The 20,184-nt window shown below is 44.4% G+C and overlaps 2 protein-coding genes across 8 annotated transcripts in view; one reads left to right on the top strand and one right to left on the bottom strand.

Moving 5' to 3' along the window:
* Nucleotides 1–20,184, bottom strand: part of Recql5 (RecQ like helicase 5) — a 42,127-nt gene that overhangs the window by 19,861 nt on the left and 2,082 nt on the right. For 5 of the 7 annotated variants that reach the window (XR_003849271.1, XM_008831394.3, XM_029562696.1 and 2 more), the window contains exons 2-7: nt 18,704–18,825; nt 15,776–16,294; nt 14,983–15,085; nt 13,901–14,012; nt 11,653–11,815; nt 5,586–5,665 (exon numbers count right to left, since the gene is read on the bottom strand). Coding sequence is in view for 6 of the 7 variants with exons in the window: in XM_008831394.3 (XP_008829616.1) it covers nt 5,586–5,665; nt 11,653–11,815; nt 13,901–14,012; nt 14,983–15,085; nt 15,776–16,294; nt 18,704–18,825 (1,099 nt within the window). In the remaining variant the exon portion in view is untranslated. The remainder of the gene's footprint in view (nt 1–5,585; nt 5,666–11,652; nt 11,816–13,900; nt 14,013–14,982; nt 15,086–15,775; nt 16,295–18,703; nt 18,826–20,184) is intronic. The other 2 variants (XM_008831395.3, XM_008831396.3) reach the window with 2 other exon arrangements.
* Nucleotides 177–2,435, top strand: Smim6 (small integral membrane protein 6). Its single transcript, XM_029562712.1, has 3 exons — nt 177–387; nt 660–797; nt 1,657–2,435. Exon 3 carries the CDS (start codon nt 1,672–1,674, stop codon nt 1,831–1,833), a length of 162 nt encoding a protein of 53 aa, XP_029418572.1. The 5' UTR covers nt 177–387; nt 660–797; nt 1,657–1,671; the 3' UTR covers nt 1,834–2,435.

The raw sequence follows: 20,184 nt of genomic DNA, 5'->3' as shown, positions 1-20,184 counted from the left end.
AGAGATTCACCTGCCTCTGCTTCCCAAGTGCTGGGATTAAAGGCATGTGCCACCACACCCAGAAAATATCTTTGTAATAACTTTTTTTTTGCTCTACATCCAAGTTTTAAAAGGATCAACAGTGGCCACCAACTTTCAAGCACAGCATGCATGATTAATTCTTTCCTCCTAGGGTCTCTATGGCGCTATCTGAGGCTGCACCTGAGGCTGGCACCAAGGAGAAGATAGGCTACAAAGGTGATAAGCACTCCCACCCAGAAACTGGGTTCAGGAAGCACCAGCTGGAGCTGTAGTTAATCATTCACTCAAACCACAAGAAAGGACTTCTTCCTTGGTGAGCTCTGGACAAGTCATCTAGACTGAAAACTAAGACCCAGTGGTACACAGGTGAGGTAGAGAAGTGGCCTGGGGCACAGGTCCTGCACCCAAACTCTCCTCTCACTACCCCAAGTTTGACTTCTCTCAAGGACAACTCTTAAAATGTATCTGGAGCTTCTCTACCATGCCCTCACAAAAGGACAGAATGCTGCTGAGGGCAAAGAAAAAGGGAAGGCAGTTGCCAGGCAACCTGCCTAGCCCACCTTTGTTTACTCTGGTGGCATCAGTGAAGGTGTAGTCAGAACTATTTGGTAATGTCAAATGACTTTTCTTGCCAACAGTCATTTCTTTGACTTGGGGTGCAGCTGTGGCCACGTCACAGCCTCTTCTGTCTGGGACCCCTGCAAAGCGTGAGGACTGAAGGACAATCCTGATTGCCTTTGCTCGTGTAAGACACAGTACTGTTAGCAGAAAACCAGGTAATGGCTTCCTCCTTCTTTCCCCATATTCCCTTCAAGTGGCTCCAAGTTGGCAGCCTACTGAAACCAGCTCCATTTCTAGAATATGGTAAGCCTCCTGTTTTCAGCTGCCTCTAGGGACAGTACCTTAGCCATACCTCTGTTCTTATTTTTTTTTTTTTAAAGATGTGTTTGTATATATGTGTGTGTTTTGTCTGCATGTATATATGTGTACTTGCTGCCTATGGAGGCCAGAAGAGGGTGTTATATCCCCTGGAGCTAGAGATGCCATGTGGGTGAAGGGAACCAAATCTGGGTCTTCTGCAAGAGTAGCCAGTGCTCTTACTCACTATGCCATCTCTCCAGCCACATGTATTCTTTTTTTAGAGACCTGATTTTGATGTTTCCTAGCTTCCCTGGAACTCTTGGGTTCAAGCAATCATCCTACCTCAGCCTTTGGAGGAGCTAAAACTTTTAAATGCACACAACTATTCCCAGTTGGGCTATCCTGATCTCTCAAAATACCTCTTAAACATCTGGCAACTGGGCAGGAAAAGTAGGGGAGACCATTTTAGGTTCTAGCGGGGAGGGCCCAGGTGTGGGGAGACACCTTGGCTCACATCAGGCCTGTTCAAAAAAGAACCAGAACTCCAAAGGCAGCCTCCAGAAGGGTGCAGGGCCCTCTATCAGGAAATTACATTTGTTCATTGCTAGAGACTTCAAGCTAAAGAGTCACCATTCCCTCAGTGTTGACTAGCCACAGAGATGTGCAGCTGTTCAATGCAGCTGCATAGCAGTTGAGACTGGTGGTGTGGAGAACAGTACCAAGGACAAGGCCTTCAGGGCTCTGCACTCAGGGCCTTTGTCTCTTCTTTTACAGATTTACACAGGCCAAATGGCAACCCTAAACGTCACTCAGAATGACGACTTCTGGCAGAACCCCTGGGATGTGGGAGGTCTGACAGTGATTGGCTTATTCACCTTCACCTTTGTGTTCTTCATCATATTTGCTACTGTGTTTGGTTACGTGGAAAAGACAGAGTGTGAAGAGGAGTAAGCGGACTTCCTTAGAAGGCAGCAGGCAAAGGCAGGTTGACCTGCCTACCCCATACCAGTGGTTGGGCTTTCCACAGTCCCCTGTGGCTCAAGAAAGACTATTCAAGCACATGAAGAGGGCCTCTCCTCTACCTCACATGAGAGCAGCAATGGCCAGCCAAGTCCTCTAACAGGTTCCCTGCCGAGCCAGCAACCTTTTAAGTCCTTGACAGAGAAAGAAAACCATCAAAGTAAAGATTCCTTTTCAAATCTGCTAACTTGTGATAGCTCGTTTTCTACGTAGACATGGTTACTGGAGCCGGCTTTCCTAGTGAACCTCACCAATGCCTGCAAGCCCTCATGGGTCTGGTCCTGTAAGGAGCACAATCAGTCTCATTGGCTGTGTGCCATGTACCCTTAGGTTCACAGCACGACTTCCAGTTCCTAAATATGCTGTGCTTTCTCCTGCCTCCGTTCTGCATCTCCCCCTGACTGGGATGCTCTCTTTCAAACCACATCCAATTCCATGGCCTAACTGGTACCTTCACCCTTCAGGTCTCAGTCTAAACCTGCCTTGTTCAGGTGAACGTCCCCTGACTGACTTGTAAGACTGAGACAGAGCTACTTGTTACTCCTTTTTTTTTTTTTTTTTGTCTTTTTGAGACAGGGTCTCCCTGTAGCCCCAGCTGTCCTGGAACTCACTATGTAGACCAGGCTGGCCTCGAACTCACAGAGATCTGCCTGCCTCTGCCTCCCAAGTGCTGGGCTTAAAGGCATGCGCAACCATGCCCAGCTGCTACTTGTTACTCTCGAAACACCATGTACTTTTCTTTCAAAGCCCTTTCATGAGTAATTTTATATATTTTTTAAATTTTAATTTATATTTATTTTATATTTATATGCTTTTATCTTAATATAGATATTTTGGTCTTTTTGAGTCAGGGTCTCCTGTAGCCGCAGCTGGTCTGGAACTCACTATGTAGACCAGGCTAGCCTCGATCTTAGGGAGATCCACCTTGCCTCTGCTGGGATTAAAGGCCTGTGCCAATATTTTTAATGATTATATGACAAGTGTTTGTCTTCTCCATGAGGCACTTTCAGTGTGCTTGGCACAGAGTTGGTACCAATCTACATTAGTTGGTTAATAAATAAATCAATGAGTAAATGAGTACACAGACGGATAAACTAGAAGACAATGAGCTGTTGGGCTTCCCTAGTCCAGAGCCACCAAGACAATTCAACCCAGGCCAAAACACAGAGCTCTTCTTGCATTTTAAAGTGCCCAGAATGCCAACCCAGAGGTTATTTCAAACCTGATAACTGTTCCTGCAACACTGAAAGGCAAAGGCCCTGCCATGAAGAATACTTTTTTGTGACTGCAGCCCTGAGAAAGTAGCTACATAGCAGAGACAAGAAGAAAACCACTAGCTGCCCCACACTGGCCTCATTCAGAATGAACTTGAGTATCTTTTCTCTTGATTCCAGGCCTCCTCCCCATATCCCACTCACACCCCGCAACCCCTACAACAGCTTCCTTTTAGAAATGTACCCATCTCAGCCAAGCCCACCCCTGTCGCTTCCTGGCAGGTGCCTGCCCTAAGGGACTGGTGGGAACAGCCACCTGGACCTCAGCCTCAAACCAGAACTATTCTTAGAAAAGGAACAACTATCTGGCAACTAAGGGGCTTTTTTATTTCATGCTATGCACTGTTTACCCAATTAAGAAACATTCTCTTTCATTCAAAGAACAGTGGCTAATAGAGATGTGCCTACTCTACCCAAACCTGGGAATCCTGAGATCCAGGACCTCACATATAGCCAACAAGATAGGAATATGAGGCTACACACAGGGCAGGGGAGGCCACTACTTGGACTCTTGGTTCCACAGATGCATAGTCCCTATACCTTTAATTGGCCCATTAAAACATTAAGAAGTTCCAGAATTAATGAAGGTAGAGGCCCCAAGGAGGACCTGTCTCCTTGCCTGGCAGGTTGTGGCACCCAGAGTCTCAGACAAGACCCAGCCAAGGTTTTTTACAGTGGGGACTGTGGCAATTAGCAGGAGCACTTGCTCCCTTCATTCCTCACCAGAAACGAGAGCTCTATTCACAGGGCCAGAGCTGGCTGAATTTAGAACTTTTATGAATCAGTGTCTGGAAAGGACTCTGGTGGTATGGCCCTGGGTAAGGGTGGGCCTGGCACTGCAGCCCACTACTTTTGTTGGGTGGGATCTTGTCACAGTGGTTAAATTAGAGATGCCATTTCCAAAAGGAAATACCTCAGACTGAGCCACCAACTAACTCATCAGTGGGTAGGATGAAGATAAGAATCCAAATGTAGGGCCCAAATAAATGTTTCCCTGGTTTCCAGAGGAGAGCCTAAAACATCTGCAAGATACCAGTACTATGTACATAATCAGCATCCTGTTCAATATATAGTATTAGGGATAGGGTACAACTCAGTGGCAGTGTTTGTATAGCATGTAGAAGTTTCTGGGTTCAATTGCCAATAACATAAAAACAGACATTTTCTCCCTCCCCGCAAAAGACTCTTGTCTTGTAAAACCCAAGGTGCCATATGTGTAAAAGGAGTACTTCCACTGAAAATCAGGAGGCTTAAGTTTAGCAGATTCTATCACGAGCTTTGTTGACATGACCTGTCTAGTGCCTGGCTTATTCATCCCTAAGTCTGAGGCAATCACTTCTGTTCATCAGCTCCTAAGATTCTTCCATGAAATCAAATGAATCCAAGACCTTTATAGACAAAAGTATATTGAATCCTCTTGGGTGTCTTTCACATCAATGATGCATATGCCCAGACACAACCTGTCACTGAGCAGCTATCAGGCTCTTTGCCTTTGCTCATGGCTCTTGCCCCATTGCCTTAGATGCAGACAAAATAGGTTCCACATAGGAAGTCTAGTGTTCTGTTAGAAAGGCTAATTTCTTCAAAGCATGTGACATCCACTACTTCCCACCACTGCCCAGGAGATAAGTGGGCCCCAGGCTTTAGACCTATGTAAGAGTGAGTACAGCTCATCAGGTGTGGTGATACATGCCATAATCTTAGCATATGAGAGGTGGAGGCAGGGAAGACAATCAGAAATTCTAACAGCCAGACTAATACGTGGTACATTCAAGGCCAGCCTAGGTTGCATGAGACACTATTTCAAAAACAACCACCAAAACAAGTACAACTTGAGAGCTGGAGAGATGGCTCAGTGTTTAAGAGCACTGGCTGCTCTTGTAGAGAACTGGGGTTCGGTTCCCAGAATCCTACATGGTGGCTAACAACCATTTGTAACTCTAGTTCCAGGGGATCTGATGCCCTCTTCTGGCCTCTGTGGGCACTGCGTAGGCAAGACATACATATTAAAAAAAAAAAAAAAAATATATATATAATTTTGGAGTATGCAAGGAAATGACCCAAAGCTTAAAAAGTTTTGGTTTATAAAAAAAAAAAAAAAAAAAAAAAAGAGTACAACTCAAGTACAGCCAGAAGAGCCAGCTCAGCCACTCATTACTATGTCCTGAACGGCTGAATGTGGCTGGCCATCCTAGAACATGGAGAAGAACTGATGGCCTCCCAAACACAGAAGAGCTGCGCATACATGTGGCCACAGTTCCCATGGCCTCCAGAGAAGGGAAGGGTTAAACTTCCACACTGCCTGACATGTGTATGACCTTTGCAAGCAGAGGGTTAGCTTATGTTAGCCTGTACCTGTTAGGTGAATGCTTTTCCATTGAGCTTCATTACATTCCTAGCCTCACTTACCCCAGTTCTTCACAGAAGGTCACCAGGGCATCAAAGGCCAACAAGGTGGCTTTATCAGATGCTTTGTTCCCTCTCTTTTCCTGGAGAGAGAAAACCACCACTTAGCACATCTTCCAGCATCATACTACCTTGCTGTCACAATAAGTAATGAAGGAGAGAAATATTAAAGGACAAAATTAAAGCTACTTACTAAGCAGTGTCCCTAAACCTGACAAATGCATCAGAATCTTCAGACCACTGATTAACTTTTTCGGATGGGAGCTTTTGAGAGCTGACATTTCCAAAGAATTCCTCAAGAGATTCTTAGGCAAATGATCTGAGCTGACATTTGGGAAACTGTACTATGATCTAATTTCCAACAGTAAATACGTGCACACGTGTTGGGTCCTTACCTCTATATGCTAATGTATATACAAAGAGGATATAGACTAAATGTTATCCCTGATTATTTCTGAGTGATAAGATTATGCGTTATTGGCCTTTTCTATACATAATCTATTTTCCAAAAGTTGCTTTCTTTTTGAGACAGGGTCTCCCTGTAGCCCCAGCTAACCTGGAACTCAACCTGGCCTTGAACGCACAAAGATTCACCTACCTCTACCTCCCAAGTACTGGGATTAAAGGTGTGCACCACCATGCTAAGTCCTTTAAAAAAATTTTTTTTAAGAGTATTGGCTAGGGATATTGCTTAGTGATAGAGTGCTTGTCTAGCGTTCATAAAGACCTGGGTTCAATCCCCAAGACTGAAAAAGAATTATAATTTTCATTTATTTTTGTGCAATTGGCTAGGGATTGAATCCAGTACCTCACTCATGTATGTTAGGCAAGAGCTCTACTACAGAGTTTTGTCTCCAGCCTCCAAGCTGCAATTTCTTGTTACACCAATATTTTTTTCATTATGACTATGTCAACATTGTTCCAAGCTAAACCACATGATTACACTTTAACACCTCCCATGATCACATTTCCTTCCTTGTACAACTTCATTTCCTCTGAAATCAGTATTTGTTTTTTTCCCTCACTTTCTTAGATTTCAGGGCATCAGTAAATTAATCTTCAAATGTTTTGCTGTAACAATTCATTTCAATAGGTGCCCAGGATGTCAGGTCAATTTGATTTTGGAAAACCTCGAGTCTTCAAGACCCCAGTTGCGTCTGTATGATTTTTCTCTAGGCCTGTGCCCATGTGTCTTTAGGGTTACTGCTGGACACTCTAGGGGTGTTCCTTTTGTCCTGTTCCCAAGCTACACCTCCATTTTCTTCTCTATAGCAGAGAGCATCCTCTACTAACCTGTGAGACATGGCACACTGGAAGATATTTTTTTTTTTACTTTGTACCTGAAAATGCCTTTATTCTATCTTTATTTTTTTAAAAATAATTTATTGAGAATGTCATACATGCATATAAGCATATAAGGTATTTTGATCAAGTCCATGCCCACTCCCTCCCCTCCAACGCCCCCCATACCTCCCCATCATTTTTTTCTTATAACTTCATGTACTCTTTTTTTTTTTCAGTTTAAGGGTTAGATAAAAGCTACCAAATACGTTTGACATTTTTGGCCTTCAGAATGGAGTATGTTGCTAAGAGGCCCAAGGATATTGTGACTTTTAACCAAGAAACTGGCTACTTTTCTTTGGGGTCTTTTTACTCTAACTGCCTAGCCAATTCCTACCTCCTATTCTTATCACACCATCCTCTGAAGATGTTACCCAGCTTGCGGATAGGGAATCGGGACGCAGACTGCTCTGGCTTCTTCGATGCTGAACAGGGACGCAGGGTGAGGCAATTGGGGTACCCCTTCAGTGGGTCTATCTAAAAGACTGCCAAATTGCATAACTCTTATCTGTAGGGGGAAAAGAAGTCCTTGACTGGTGAATAGGAGATGTGAAAGAAAAGTAAAGGCAAGAATAGTTAGCATTACAAGTTCCAGACAGGGAACTAGAAAAAAGTCAGAACAGGGTAATTTTCAAATGTTCATATGAGAGTCCACTGGGATTTCTTGACAAGGGCTTCCAAAAGCATCCCTCTGTTGGGTTCCTCTTCATTTTTCTTTTGTCTACCAAGGCTGGACTCTAGAGTGATGGATTCAGCAGAAATCCTTTATTCTACTTTTATACTCAAGAGGTTGGCTGAATAGACAGGAAATTGTTTATTTAGAATTTGAAGACACTGCTTTTTTTTTTTTTTTTTTTGGTCTTTTTGAGACAGGATCTCCCTGTAGCCCCAACTGACCTGGAACTCTCTATGTAGACCAGGCTGGCCTTGAACTCACAGAGATCCTCCTGCCTCTGCCTCCCAAGTGCTGGGATTAAAGGCGTGCACCACCATGCCCAGCTAGACACTTTTTCTTAATATTTCATTTATTATTTTTTATTTTATGTGTATAAGTGTATTGCCTGCCATGTATGTAAGTGCACCCGTGTCATACAATACCCACGGAGATCAGAAGAGGGCACTGGATCCCCTGGAACTTGAGTTATAGACAGTTGTTAGCCATGTGGGTGCTGGGAACCGAACCCCTGCGAGAGCAGTCAGTGCTTTAACCGCTGAGTCATCTCTCCAGCCCTGACACTGCTTTGTTATAGTTTTTGGGGGATGGAAGCTTCAAGCACAAGTTAGGTAAGTGCTTTACCACTGAGCTATACCTCATTTTACTTTTTGAGATGGAGGGTCATTAAGTTGTACAGGATGACATTTAACTCACTCTCTTTTTCGTTGTGAGCTGTGCCAGCTCTCCAGCCCTAACTCACTCTCTAACCCAGGCTGGCACTTAATTCACAATCTTTCTACCTCAACCTCCAGAGTAGCTGGAATCAGAGCACTGCATTACCAGGCTTGGCTTTACTGGTCTTATTTCTGGTATTGTGGAGAACATAGATGTTCTTCTGGTTTCCAATCCTTACATACTACTGTATCACTGAAGGCTTTATCTGTTTTATCTCATATGATCTGATGTGGGGTCTGACAGTTCATTCACTCTTTTATAAGATGTTTGTGAGTTTTTGTTGTTTTCATTGTTTTGTTTTTTGAGATAAGAGTCTCACTATGCAGCCCTGGCTAGCCTAGAACTGGCTATGAAGACCAGGCTGGCATCATACACAGATCCACCTACCTCTGCCTCTTAGGTGCTAGAATTAAAGATGTACGCCAGCACACGGAGCTTGTCTTTATAGCCTAGGCTCACCTTAAACCCACAGTGATACTTCTGCTTCAGTCCCTCAAGTACTGGGATTACAGGAGCATACTTCCATGCCTGGTTTACAGTGCTGAAGATCAAACAGTATTTTCTAGGCAAATACTCTACAAATGAGCTATATTTCCAGCCCCGCCCCCTCTGGGGAGGGTTTAAGATTCGGTCTCACTATAGGACAGGTTGACCTAGAACTCTTTATGTAGCCTAGGAGGCTTTGAAGCTGCACCAATCTTCCCACTTCTGCCTCCTACATGCTAGGATTACATAGCTGGCTTACTAAGTTCTAATTACACTGCATTAGTAAGTTTTGTTTTGGTTAAGATCATGTAGTAGATGCTCCCCTTAAACTGAACCTCCTGCTTCTGTCTCTCAAGTGCTGGGATTACAGATAGCTCTGTGTGGGGTTAGAGATTTAGCTCAGTGGTAGAGTGCTTGCCTAGCAAGCTCAAAGCCCTGGGTTTGGTCATTAGTTCCGGGAAAAAAAAAAGACAAAATAACAGATAGCTTTGTGTTAGTAAGCTTTACTTTTATAAAAAAAATATTTTATTTATTATTTTTATTTTATGTATATGAGTGTATTGGCTGCATGTATGTGAGTGCACCCATGTCGTGCAATGTTGTGGAAATCAGAAGAGGGTTTCAGATTCCTCTGGAACTGGAGTTAAGGACCCAGGTCCTCTGCAAGAGCAGTCAGTGCTCTTAACCACTGACTGAGCCATCTCTCCAGCCCCTAGTTTTACATTTTTAAAAATTTATTTACTCTTACTGGGAGTGGTGGCACATGCCTTTAATCCCAGCACTTGGGAGGCAGAGGCAGGTAGATCCCTGTGGTCTACATAGAGAGTTCCAGGTCAGCTGGGGCTACAGGGAGACCCTGCTTCAAAAACATCAAAAAACAAAACAAAACAAAACAAATTTATTTACTCTTATTTTATATGTATGAGTGTTTTGCATGCAAGTATGTAAATCCTGGAATATAGACGGTTATTAGCCACCATGTGGGTACTGGGAACCAATCCTTGGTCCTCTGCAAGAGCAGTCAGAGTTCTTAACCACCTCTCTAGCCCCCACTTTGGTTTGTTTTTGTTTTTTTATATGTATGAGTGTATTTATGTGCATGTATGTAAGCATACCCATATCACACGATACCTGTGGAGGTCAGAAGAGGGTATGAGATCCCCCGGATCTGATGTGAATGTTGGGAATTGAACCCAGGTCCTCTGTAAGAACAGCCAGTACTCTTAACTGCTGGGCCATCTCTAGCCACCCCCTTTGTTTTTGTGTTGTTTTGTTTCTTTTGGGGGGTCTTTTTGAGACAGGATCTCCCTGTAAATACAACTGGCTTGGAACTCACTATGGAGACTAGGCTGGCCTCAATCTTACAGAGGTAGACCTGCCTCTGCCTCCCAAGTCCAGGGATTAAAGGTGGGCACCACCATGTACCCCCTTTGTTTTTTTAAATTTTTTGTCTTTTTGAGACAATCTCCCTGTAGCCCCAGCTGTCCTGGAACTCACTATGTAGACCAGGCTGGCCTTGAACTCACAGAGATCTGCCAGCCTCTGCCTCCCGAGTACTGGGATTAAAGGCATGCGCCACCATGCCCAGCTCTGTTTTTTTTAATATTTTTATTTTATGTGTATGAGTGTATTGCCTGCATGTGTGTAAGTGCACCCGTGTCAAGCAGAGGTCTTCTGCAAGAGCAGTCCGTGCTTTTAACCACTGACCCATCTCACCAGCCCAACTCCCTTTGTTTTCTGAGACAAGGTCTTACTATACAGCCTAGGTTGACCTGGAACTCACCATGTAGCTAGGTTAGCCTCAAACCCTCAATCTCTCTCCTTCTGACTCTTGAGTGCTAGATTACAGGTGTTCAACACCATGCCCAACTGTTTTTTGCTTTTAAAAATCTTGAGATATAGCCAGGTGTGGTGGTGCAAGCCTTTAAAAATCCCAGCATTTGGGAGGCAGAGGTAGGTGGATCTTTGTGAGTTTGAAGCCAGCCTGGTCTACATTGTGAGTTCTAGGCCAGCTGGGGCTACAAGTAGCTGTCTCAAAAAAAAAAAATCGTGAGATAGGGGCTCACAAAATGGCTTGACAGGTAAAGACACTTACTATTGGAGAACTGACTCCTTCAAGTTGTCCTCTGACCACCACACATAAGCTGTGCTGTCCCTGTTCCCCCTCGCTCCCAATATAACTCATAAAAAGCCAGGCATGGTGGTACATGCTTTTATTTCCAGCACTAGAGAGGCAGAGGCAGTGAGATCAAGGCTATATAATGAGCCAGGTAAGCTGGGACAACAGGGAGACTCTGCCTTAAAAACAAATAGGCTGGGCGTGGTGGCTCATGCCTTTAATCCCAGCATTCGGGAGGCAGAGGCAGGTGGATCTCTGTGAGTTCAAGGCCAGCCTGGTCTACATAGTGAGTTCTAGGACAACTGGGCTACAGGGAGACCCTGTCGCAAAAAGACCAAAAAAAACAAAAAACAAAAAAAAACAAAACCTTGGGAAAATCTTTACATAACAAAGCTCACTAAAACAAGGCTAGAACTATCTTGAGCTGGATGTAGTAGCCTTTAATCCTAGTACTTGAGGGGGCAGAGGCAGATAGATCTCTCTGAGCTCAAAACCAGTCTAATAATAAATTTAAAAAAAAAAAAAATCCCAACTACATAAAATAGCATATATACAAAAGACAGTTTGTCCCCAGCCATCCTACTTACTCTACACACCATTTCCTCCTGGCTACATTTTCCAGGCCAGGCCTGACTCTTCTAGCTTACAAAAGCTCTATGTAGGCTCAGTAATAAGCCGCATGAAATTGGAGAGGTGGGTTCAGACAGTAAAAGCTTCCTCTGCCCAGGACTTACCTGGAGTTTTGCTATTTCCTTTCTGATCAGGAAGCTGACTTGGTCCCGGTCATTCCTAGAGTAATACAAACGGCACCATGAAGGCTTCCCATCCCTGCCAGCCCGTCCAGACTCCTGGTAGTAGCCAGCCATTGACTTGGCAATATTCCAATGGGCAACAAACCTGTGGAATCCAAAAGGACATATGATGTGGTGGAAGAGCTGAGTGCTCCATGGAGGAATCATCCTGTCAGAAGAGAAGGGCTTTCTTCATAGTGGCCATGTGCAGGGAAGCTAACACAGGCAGGCAGAGAGATCCCAGAGTAAGTAAGAGTAAGCCAGGCAAGACACCTGTGACCCATCAGAAGGCCTTTCTACCATGGAGCTGGCCAGCTTAGAGGTCATAGCAGGAGTTAAGGAGGGAAATTCTAGCACATATGGTGAACTCAAGATGCTTGTAGCCAGAGGCAGAATAAATACTAGACTTAAAAAAAAAAAAGATTTAGGGCCCTGGAGAGATAGCTTGGCAGCTAAAAGCATATACTGTCCTTGCAGAGGACCCAGGTTTGATTCCCAGCACAAATGGGGTGGCTCACAATCACCTGTAATTCCAGCTCTAGAGGATCCAACACTCTCTTCTGGCCTCAGTGGGCACTGCACACAAATGCACAAATCCACACACAGACATACATGTATACATACACACAATTAAAAATTAAAAGGGGCTGGACAGATGGCTCAGCAGTTGAGTGTGTATTGTTTTTCCAGGACTTGAATTCATTTCCAGTACCCATATCACAACTGCCTGAAAGTCTAGTTCCAGGGGATCTGACATAACTCTTCTGGCCTCCACAGGCATAATACAACATGGGTGCATTTACATACATGCAGGCAAAATACTCATACACATAAAATAACAAAATAAAATACTTTTTAAAAATGATAGAAGGAGCTGGAGAGATGGCTCAGCAGCTGGGTGTGTACTGCTCTTTCAGGACCTGAGTTCAGTTCCCAGCACCCATATCAAGTGGCTCACAACCACCTGTAACTCCAGCTCTAAGGGGATCCAATGCCTCTAGTCCCTGTACACATTGCAGACACACACACACACACACACACACACACACACACACAAATAAATAAAAATAAAAAATAAGATTAGGCTCTGCCACTTAAGAGCAGCATGACTTTGTCTTTCTACACCTCTTTTGAAGGGAGAAAGAGATAATATTTATTAAATACCTACTGTGTGCAAGTTAATATATTTGTCTCATTTAATTGTTACTTACCATCATGTGAATTAGCCTATTCTAGAGATGATAAAGGACATCAGAAGGTGAATTTGTACAACACCCAGTGAAGGAGCAGCAGAGCTAGTATTTGAGGCTAATAGTGTGACTTTAAAGTTGACTCCTAACATGCCATGGCAGCCCAGGGCTAAACTCTTGTTTCTATAATCTGTGTTTTCCCGAATGCAGTAGAAAGACTAATTCCTACCCAGTGACTTTAAGAGGCTCACCATGGCTGAATATACAGAAGTACTCTGAAAATCATACAAAGCATTATTATTGGTATTATGGCAAAGGGCTCAGGCAGTAATCCAAAAGTTTTCCCAAAGTCAGACCATGGCTGAAGGTTAAAAAAAAATTCCCCAGAGTTGCCAGAGTGAGGCTAGGTAGCTAGAATGAACCCCCCAACTCTTTTTTTTTTTTGGTCTTTTTGAGACAGGGTCTCCTTAGCTCCAGCTGACCTGGAATTCACTATGTAGACCAGGCTGGCCTCAAACTCACAGAAATCCATCTAAGGCGTTGCACCACCACACCCGGCCAAGAACCTCAACTCTTTAAGATTTTAAGTAGAAACAAAGGATGTCAGTTGCCTTTGACTTCCCACAGCAAACAGCTCAGTTATTTCATTCCAGCTCCCTCGCAGGTTTACCTGAAAGATGGGAGGGAACTAGACTCCTTTAACAAAAAAACCTGAAAGCCTGCATGCTGTCAGCCTTCCTGGGAATGAAGAACCATGCTGTGAAGTCGCCTGGGAACAGGCCCCTCAGAAACTCATTTGTGTGTGTACTAGGGACTCTCCTGCAGCCGCCCTCCTCTGTGGCACTAGGCAGATTATATGGACTTGGGACTCTGTACAGAACACTAAGTAATTCTCCATAAGCCAAGCCTCAACTGGGAATGTAAAGCAAGAACCAGAGCACTAGGCAATTCACCATGAGCCAAGCCCCAACTGGTATTGTAAGGTAAGAACCAGAGCTCACCGGACATTTGCTTTGTCCACTCCCATCCCAAAACTGATGGTTGCGACAATTACAGGAACTTTCTCCTCCATCCACTCATTCTGCACCTGTGTTCTATCAGAAGCCTTCAGCCCTGGAAAAGAGGGAAAGGTGGTCAAGAAAACTCAATTTCCCATGGGTTTACCTCAGGGGTTTATCTTGGGTTTGACACTGTCCTGGACACTTTACCTTAGGCAGTAACTATGGTGGGGGCAGCTGCTGGCTGTCCTATTGGCACTTAATCCTATTACGTAATTACTATGGGGTTCTAAGGTTGGGAGAACAAAGAGCCCTCTGCAGCACAGAAATGGAAGTGGGTTTTCAAAACCCTCTGATTTCCTAGTTATCGTAGCTAGCCTCCTTAAAACTTGTGTACAAAGGGAGTTAGTTATCCCCTTTTTAAAAAAACTTGGCATTTCCCTCTTTACTGGGATTCTCTGGTCCTGGATCCTACTGTGGGAGGCAAGCAGGCAGTGCTTGTATGTATGTACCCTGAATCCATCATTTCCTATCTCATGGAACCTCGACTAATAAAGACCTTAGCCCATGAGTGGCACAGAGGACTTAGTAAATGTGAGAGCCAAGATTAAAACTCAAGTTCATTGGCTTCCAAAGAATGTGCTCCTTCAACTTGACTTTTTGGGGGGTGTCTTTTTGAGACAGGGTCTCCCTGTAGCCCCAGTTGTCCTGGAACTATGTAGACCAGGCTGGCCTTGAACTCATAGAGATCTGCCTGCCTCTGCCTCCTGAGTGCTGGGACTAAAGGCGTGCACCACCACACCCGGCTTCAATTTGACTTTTTATAATACTTGTGCCTATAAAACTCATCTCTTGCTGCTGGGTGGGCACAGGGTAGGAGAAAGAATTCAGGACTCACAACCCCTATTTTAGACCTCATCCATGTCTAGACTTCCTTTGGTGGATTTAAGTGAATCACTTTAGCACCATATGCATATGTATCAAGACAGATAAGACAAGCTGATATTCAGAATCTTTAAGAAGCAAATGACATGCTCAGAAGCAAGAAAAAGTGAAGAAAACCGCATGGTCTGGACACCTCTTACCTGCATGGTAAGCCTTGGCATTCACACCCCTGCTGCTGAGCTCTATGGCCAGCTGTTCACAAGACTCTCTAGTCCTGCAGTACACAATGCCGCAGCCAGATAACTGAGCAGAGAGAGATGGGAAGACAATCAGGGGAAGAACAGCCCACTCACTGCAGTGCAGGTTGCTTTAAAAGCTTCGAGCTTTCTCTTGCCAATGTCCCATTCTTCTCTGAGGCAGGATAGCCAGCAACCATCCCCACCACAGTAACTACCTAATAGGATTACGGTAAGAATTAAATGGAACTTTAGGTGAGATGAAAGCCAGGCACGGTACTATATGCCTGTAATCTCAGTACTTTGAAGGTGAAAGCAAAGAGGATCAGGAATTTGAGGCCAGCCTTAGCTACCTGTTAAGTTTAAGGCCAGAATGGGTTACATGAAACCCTGCTTCAAAACTCCAAAAAAAGAGAAAAAAGTGAATGTATATAAAGTACTTGGCATAAAGCCTATGATCATTGTTTTTAAGAAACAGGGCCAAAGCAGCTAAAAATTCAACTTTTCTAATCCTGTCTCTTGTGCAGGCAAGGACATACATACAAAGATTGCATGCTTGCCTCCCCACAGTAGGATCCAGGACCAGAGAATCCCAGTAAGGAGGGACATGCTAAATTTAAAAAAAGGGACAACTCCCTTTGTACACAAGTTTTAAGGAGACTAGCTAAAATAAGTAGGAAATCAGAGGGCTTTGAAAACCCACGTCCATTTCTGTGCTGCAGAGAGCACTTTGGCTCCCCCAACCCCAGGATCTCACCCCTTTATCAGCCTTCTGTCCAAGAGCCTTAAGGCAGAAGTCCCTCAGATTCCCATAGAGATCAGGAATCAGTTCCTTGAACTGCACATCATAGAAGAGGTTGGCCCGGAAGCAGGGAGTCTTGAAAGAGGCCACTGGTTGCTTCAGGTGTAGGGCAGCAAACACATCCTCTTGGACCTGTGGGATAGCTGTGGCAGTCAGAGCCACACAAGGGGCATGTGCCAGGCGGGAACGCAGGGCACCCAAACGCAAATAGTCAGGTCGGAAGTCATGGCCCCACTGGGAAACACAATGAGCTTCATCCACCACCAAGTAGGAGAGCAGGTGGCGGGACACCAGGGAATTCAGAGTGGGCTGGAAGGAGGCTGAAGCTGCCATCTCCGGGGTGATGTACAAAAGCTTGGTCCGAGGTTTTTCTTGCTCCAGGTCAGAGAGCAGCTCTTTTCTCTCCTGCACTGAGAGCTTCGAGTTCAGAGAACTAACTCGTACCTTCAAGGCCAACAAGTGATCTACCTGGTCCTGAGCACAGAAAAAAGCCCAGGGTGAGGTATAATTAGCCCTCATTACCTGGCAGTGAGCACCACTGTAAATCCCTGGGGGATTTCTCAGTCCTAAAACATCTTCCTCCCATCCTCCAATGTCTTCTCTCTGCCCACAAGTATGGAAAATGAAGTGGTTGGGAGGACAGGCTCTGAGTCAGAAAGAACTGGATCTAAACTAGGCTCACATAATTGTCACATGCTTTCTGATTGTTTCATAACCCCTGAGATTCAGCTCATTCTCATTCACCACAATGACCCCCACCCTGACCACATTAACTACCTAATAGGATTATGGCAGGAATTAAATGAAGCTACTCCTCAAAGGTGAGATGAAAGCCAGGCATGATAGTATATGTCTGTACTCTCAGTACTTAGGAAATGGAAGCAAGAGGATCAGGAGTTTAAGGCCAGCCTGGGCAACATGAGACCCTGCCTCAAAAGACTCAGGAGACCCTATCTCACAAAAGAGAAGAAGGAAAGGAGGGAGGGAGGAAGAGAGAGGAAATGAAGAAAGCACTTAGCACAAAACCTGTGATCTAGCGAACCTTCATTAAGTATTACTGTTGTTCTCCACCTTTCTTATGGTGGATGGCTCTTTAACCACATGGCTATGCTTCCTCAATTCTATCAGCCATCTGCAGGTACTAAATATAGTCAGAACATCTGCAAAGCAGATGTTAACAAGATTTCAATGGACTTTTCTCTATTTTTTCTGTTGCACATACCCACACCTGTGCCACAATAAAAGTATGACATGACACGCCCCATATCAATTTAGCTATCCAGTCATCTGCATCTTCTAACCTATGTCATTAGTACACGAGAGTGAGTATATACACGTACAGACATGGCTCCATACTCTACTGGAAAATAAAGAACAGAGGAAAGTAAGGGACATCAGGCCATCAAAACATAAGACCCATTTATGACTCACCACAGTGATATGCACCAGTGGAGAACCCTATATTTGGGCAACTGAGAAACTCAATACAAATAGTGATATAGGCAAATCAGAAAAAGTAAGAGGCAAAGACCAAATAAGTAAAAATTCTACTATAAAAACCCTTCTTATCAGAGCTGGTGGTGCACACCTTTAATTCTGGCACTCAGGAGGCAAAAGCAGGCAGATCTCACAGAGATCAAGGCCAGCTTAGTCTACATAATGAGTTTCAGGTTGGCTGGGGCTACATGGAGACCCTGTCAAAAACAAAACAACAACCCAAACAAAACCCTTCTCAAGCTGGGCCTGGTGGCATATACCTACAATTCCAGCAACTCCGAGGTTAAGGTGGCAGGAATGAACGTTTAAAGTCAGCCTAGGCGCAATGAAAAAAAAAAAAAGAAAACAAGAACTGGCGAGGGGCTGGAGAAATGGCTCAGTGGTTAAGAGCACATATTGTTCTTCCAGAGGACCTGGGTTCAGTTCCCAAAATCCACACCAGGCAGCTCACAACTGCCTTTAACTCCAGTACCTAATACCTTCTTTTGGCCTCCTCAGTAACTACACGCACCTGGTATACATGCAGTCACGTAGGCAGTATACATACACATACATAAAAATATACAAATCTTTAAAAGAAGAAAAGCCAGAGGGATGGTTCAGCAGGTAAAGGTGCCAGTGTCTAACCAGGACAACCTAAGTTTGATCCCCAGGATCCACATGGCAGAAGAAAACAGCATGTGTGTGACTCCTGCAAGTTATCCTCTGACCTCCACATGTGCACTATGTCACATGTACATCCAACACAAAATAAATAACGTAATAAAAATGTTTCTTAAAAAGCATATATGAGCTTAGGAATGCTGGTACACAATTTAAAAAAATATATTTCATTTATTATTTTTATTTTATGTGTATGTGTGTATTGCCTGCATGTAGTGCACCCGTGTCGTGCAATGCCTGCAGAGAGTAGAGGAGACTGTCAGATCCCCTGGAACTGGAGTTACGGACAGCTGTTAGCTGCCATGTGGGTGCTGGGATTCAAACCCGGGTCTTTTGCAAGAACCACCAGTGTTCTTAACCACTGAGCCATCTCTCCAGCCCCCACTGGTATACACTTTTAATCCCCGCACTCAGGATGCAGAGGCAGGAGGATCTCTGAGGTTGAAGCCAGTTTGGTTTACACTGAGTTCCAGGCCAGTCAGAGCTACACAGTGAGATCCTGTCTCAAAAAAAAAAAAAAATTTTTTTTTTTAAACCATATATGACATGAAAGTAGCAGTGTAATTGTGTAAAGGGACAGAGGGGACTAACAGGAGGAAGGAGAGGAAGGAGGAGGCGGGGGGGGTATGGGAGGGAATATGCTAAACACGCCATATATATTTGGATGAAAACTTAATTCCTTCCCTCATGATGCTTTAGGTTATGTTCACCCCCAAGCCTCACCTGGATCAAGGCAATAAGAGGAGAGACTACAATGGTGATTCCTTTGGCCAATAGGGCAGGGAGCTGATAGCAAAGGGATTTTCCTGCCCCTGTGGGCATGCATACAAAGACATCCTTGTCCCCTGCAAAAATAGAAGATAACATTTCAATGCATCCTGCCTTTTCATTAAGATTATTGAAAACATTTTCTTTCCTTTAGAAGGGGCCTATCCCCAAGACAGGATACTTATCCTTGCTTTTTGACTTTCTACCCCCTGCCCCACACCTTGCTTTCTTTTTTAAACTTGTTTTTCATGGGGGTTGGAGAGATGGCTCCAGCTGCTCTTGCAAAGGACCTTGGTTTGGTTCCCAGCATTTACATATTGGCTAACAACTGTCCTAACTCCAGTTCCAGTGGATCCAACACCCTCTTCTGGTTTGCAAGGGAAGTGAATGACATGGGTGCACTTACATACATGCAGGCAAAACACTCATATGCATAAAATAAAAATAAATACATTAGAAGGGGACTTGCTATGTGGACCAGGTTGGATTTGAACTTGCTTGATCTTCCTGCCTTATAGGCCTGCATCACCAAGTCCAGCCCTGGCTGTTGAAAATCAAATGAAAATGTAGGAAAAACATCTAGTAGTGTCTGGCATATGGAAATGTCTCAGTATGATGTTATAATTCCTTTTCACATCCTTTCTATGTAAAGGGCAGGGATCCTAGAAGATTCAGACTTGTGTACAAACTGTTTCTAGTAATGGTACTAAAAACAAAAGTAATGAAAAACTTTTTGGGGGGCGGCATTTGAAACGGTCTCCCTGTAGCCCCAGCTGGCCTGGAACTCACTAGGCAGACCAGGCCTTGAACTCACAGAAATCCGCCTACCTCTGCCTCCCAAGTGTTGGGACTACAGGTGTGCACCACCATGCCCAGTATGAAAAACAATTTTTTGGCCAGGCGTGGTGGCGCACACCTTTAGTCCCAGGCAGAGGCAGGTGGATCTCTGTGAATTCACGGCCAGCCTGGTCTACATAGTGAGTTCCAGGACAGCTGGGGCTACTGGGAGACCCTGCCTCAAAAAGACAAAAAAAAAAAGAAAAACAATTTTTTAAAAAAATATGCATTTATTTATTTTACGTGTATGAGTGTATTGCCTGCATGCAGGTAAGTGCACGGGTGTCGTGCAATGCCCAAGGAGGGCAGAAGAGGCCGTTGGATCCCCTGTAACTGGAGTTACAGACGGTGGTTAGCTGTCATGTGGGTGTTGAGATTCGAACCCCCGTCTTCTGCAAGAACAACCAGTGTTCTTAACCACTAAGCCATCTCTCCAGCCCAAAAAACAATTTTTAAAAAATATTTTATTAGCCAGGCGTGGTGGTGCACACCTTTAATCCCAGAACTCAGGAGGCAGAGGCAGGCGGATCTCTGTGAGTTCAAGGCCAGCCTGGTCTACATAGCAAGTTCCAGCTGGGGCTACAGGAAGACCCTGTCTC

The sequence above is a fragment of the Nannospalax galili genome, unplaced genomic scaffold (genome assembly GCF_000622305.1).
Source record: "Nannospalax galili isolate Female #2095 unplaced genomic scaffold, S.galili_v1.0 scaffold634, whole genome shotgun sequence".
Lineage (NCBI taxonomy): Eukaryota > Metazoa > Chordata > Mammalia > Rodentia > Spalacidae > Nannospalax > Nannospalax galili.
This window is presented reverse-complemented; position numbering and strand designations above follow the sequence as displayed.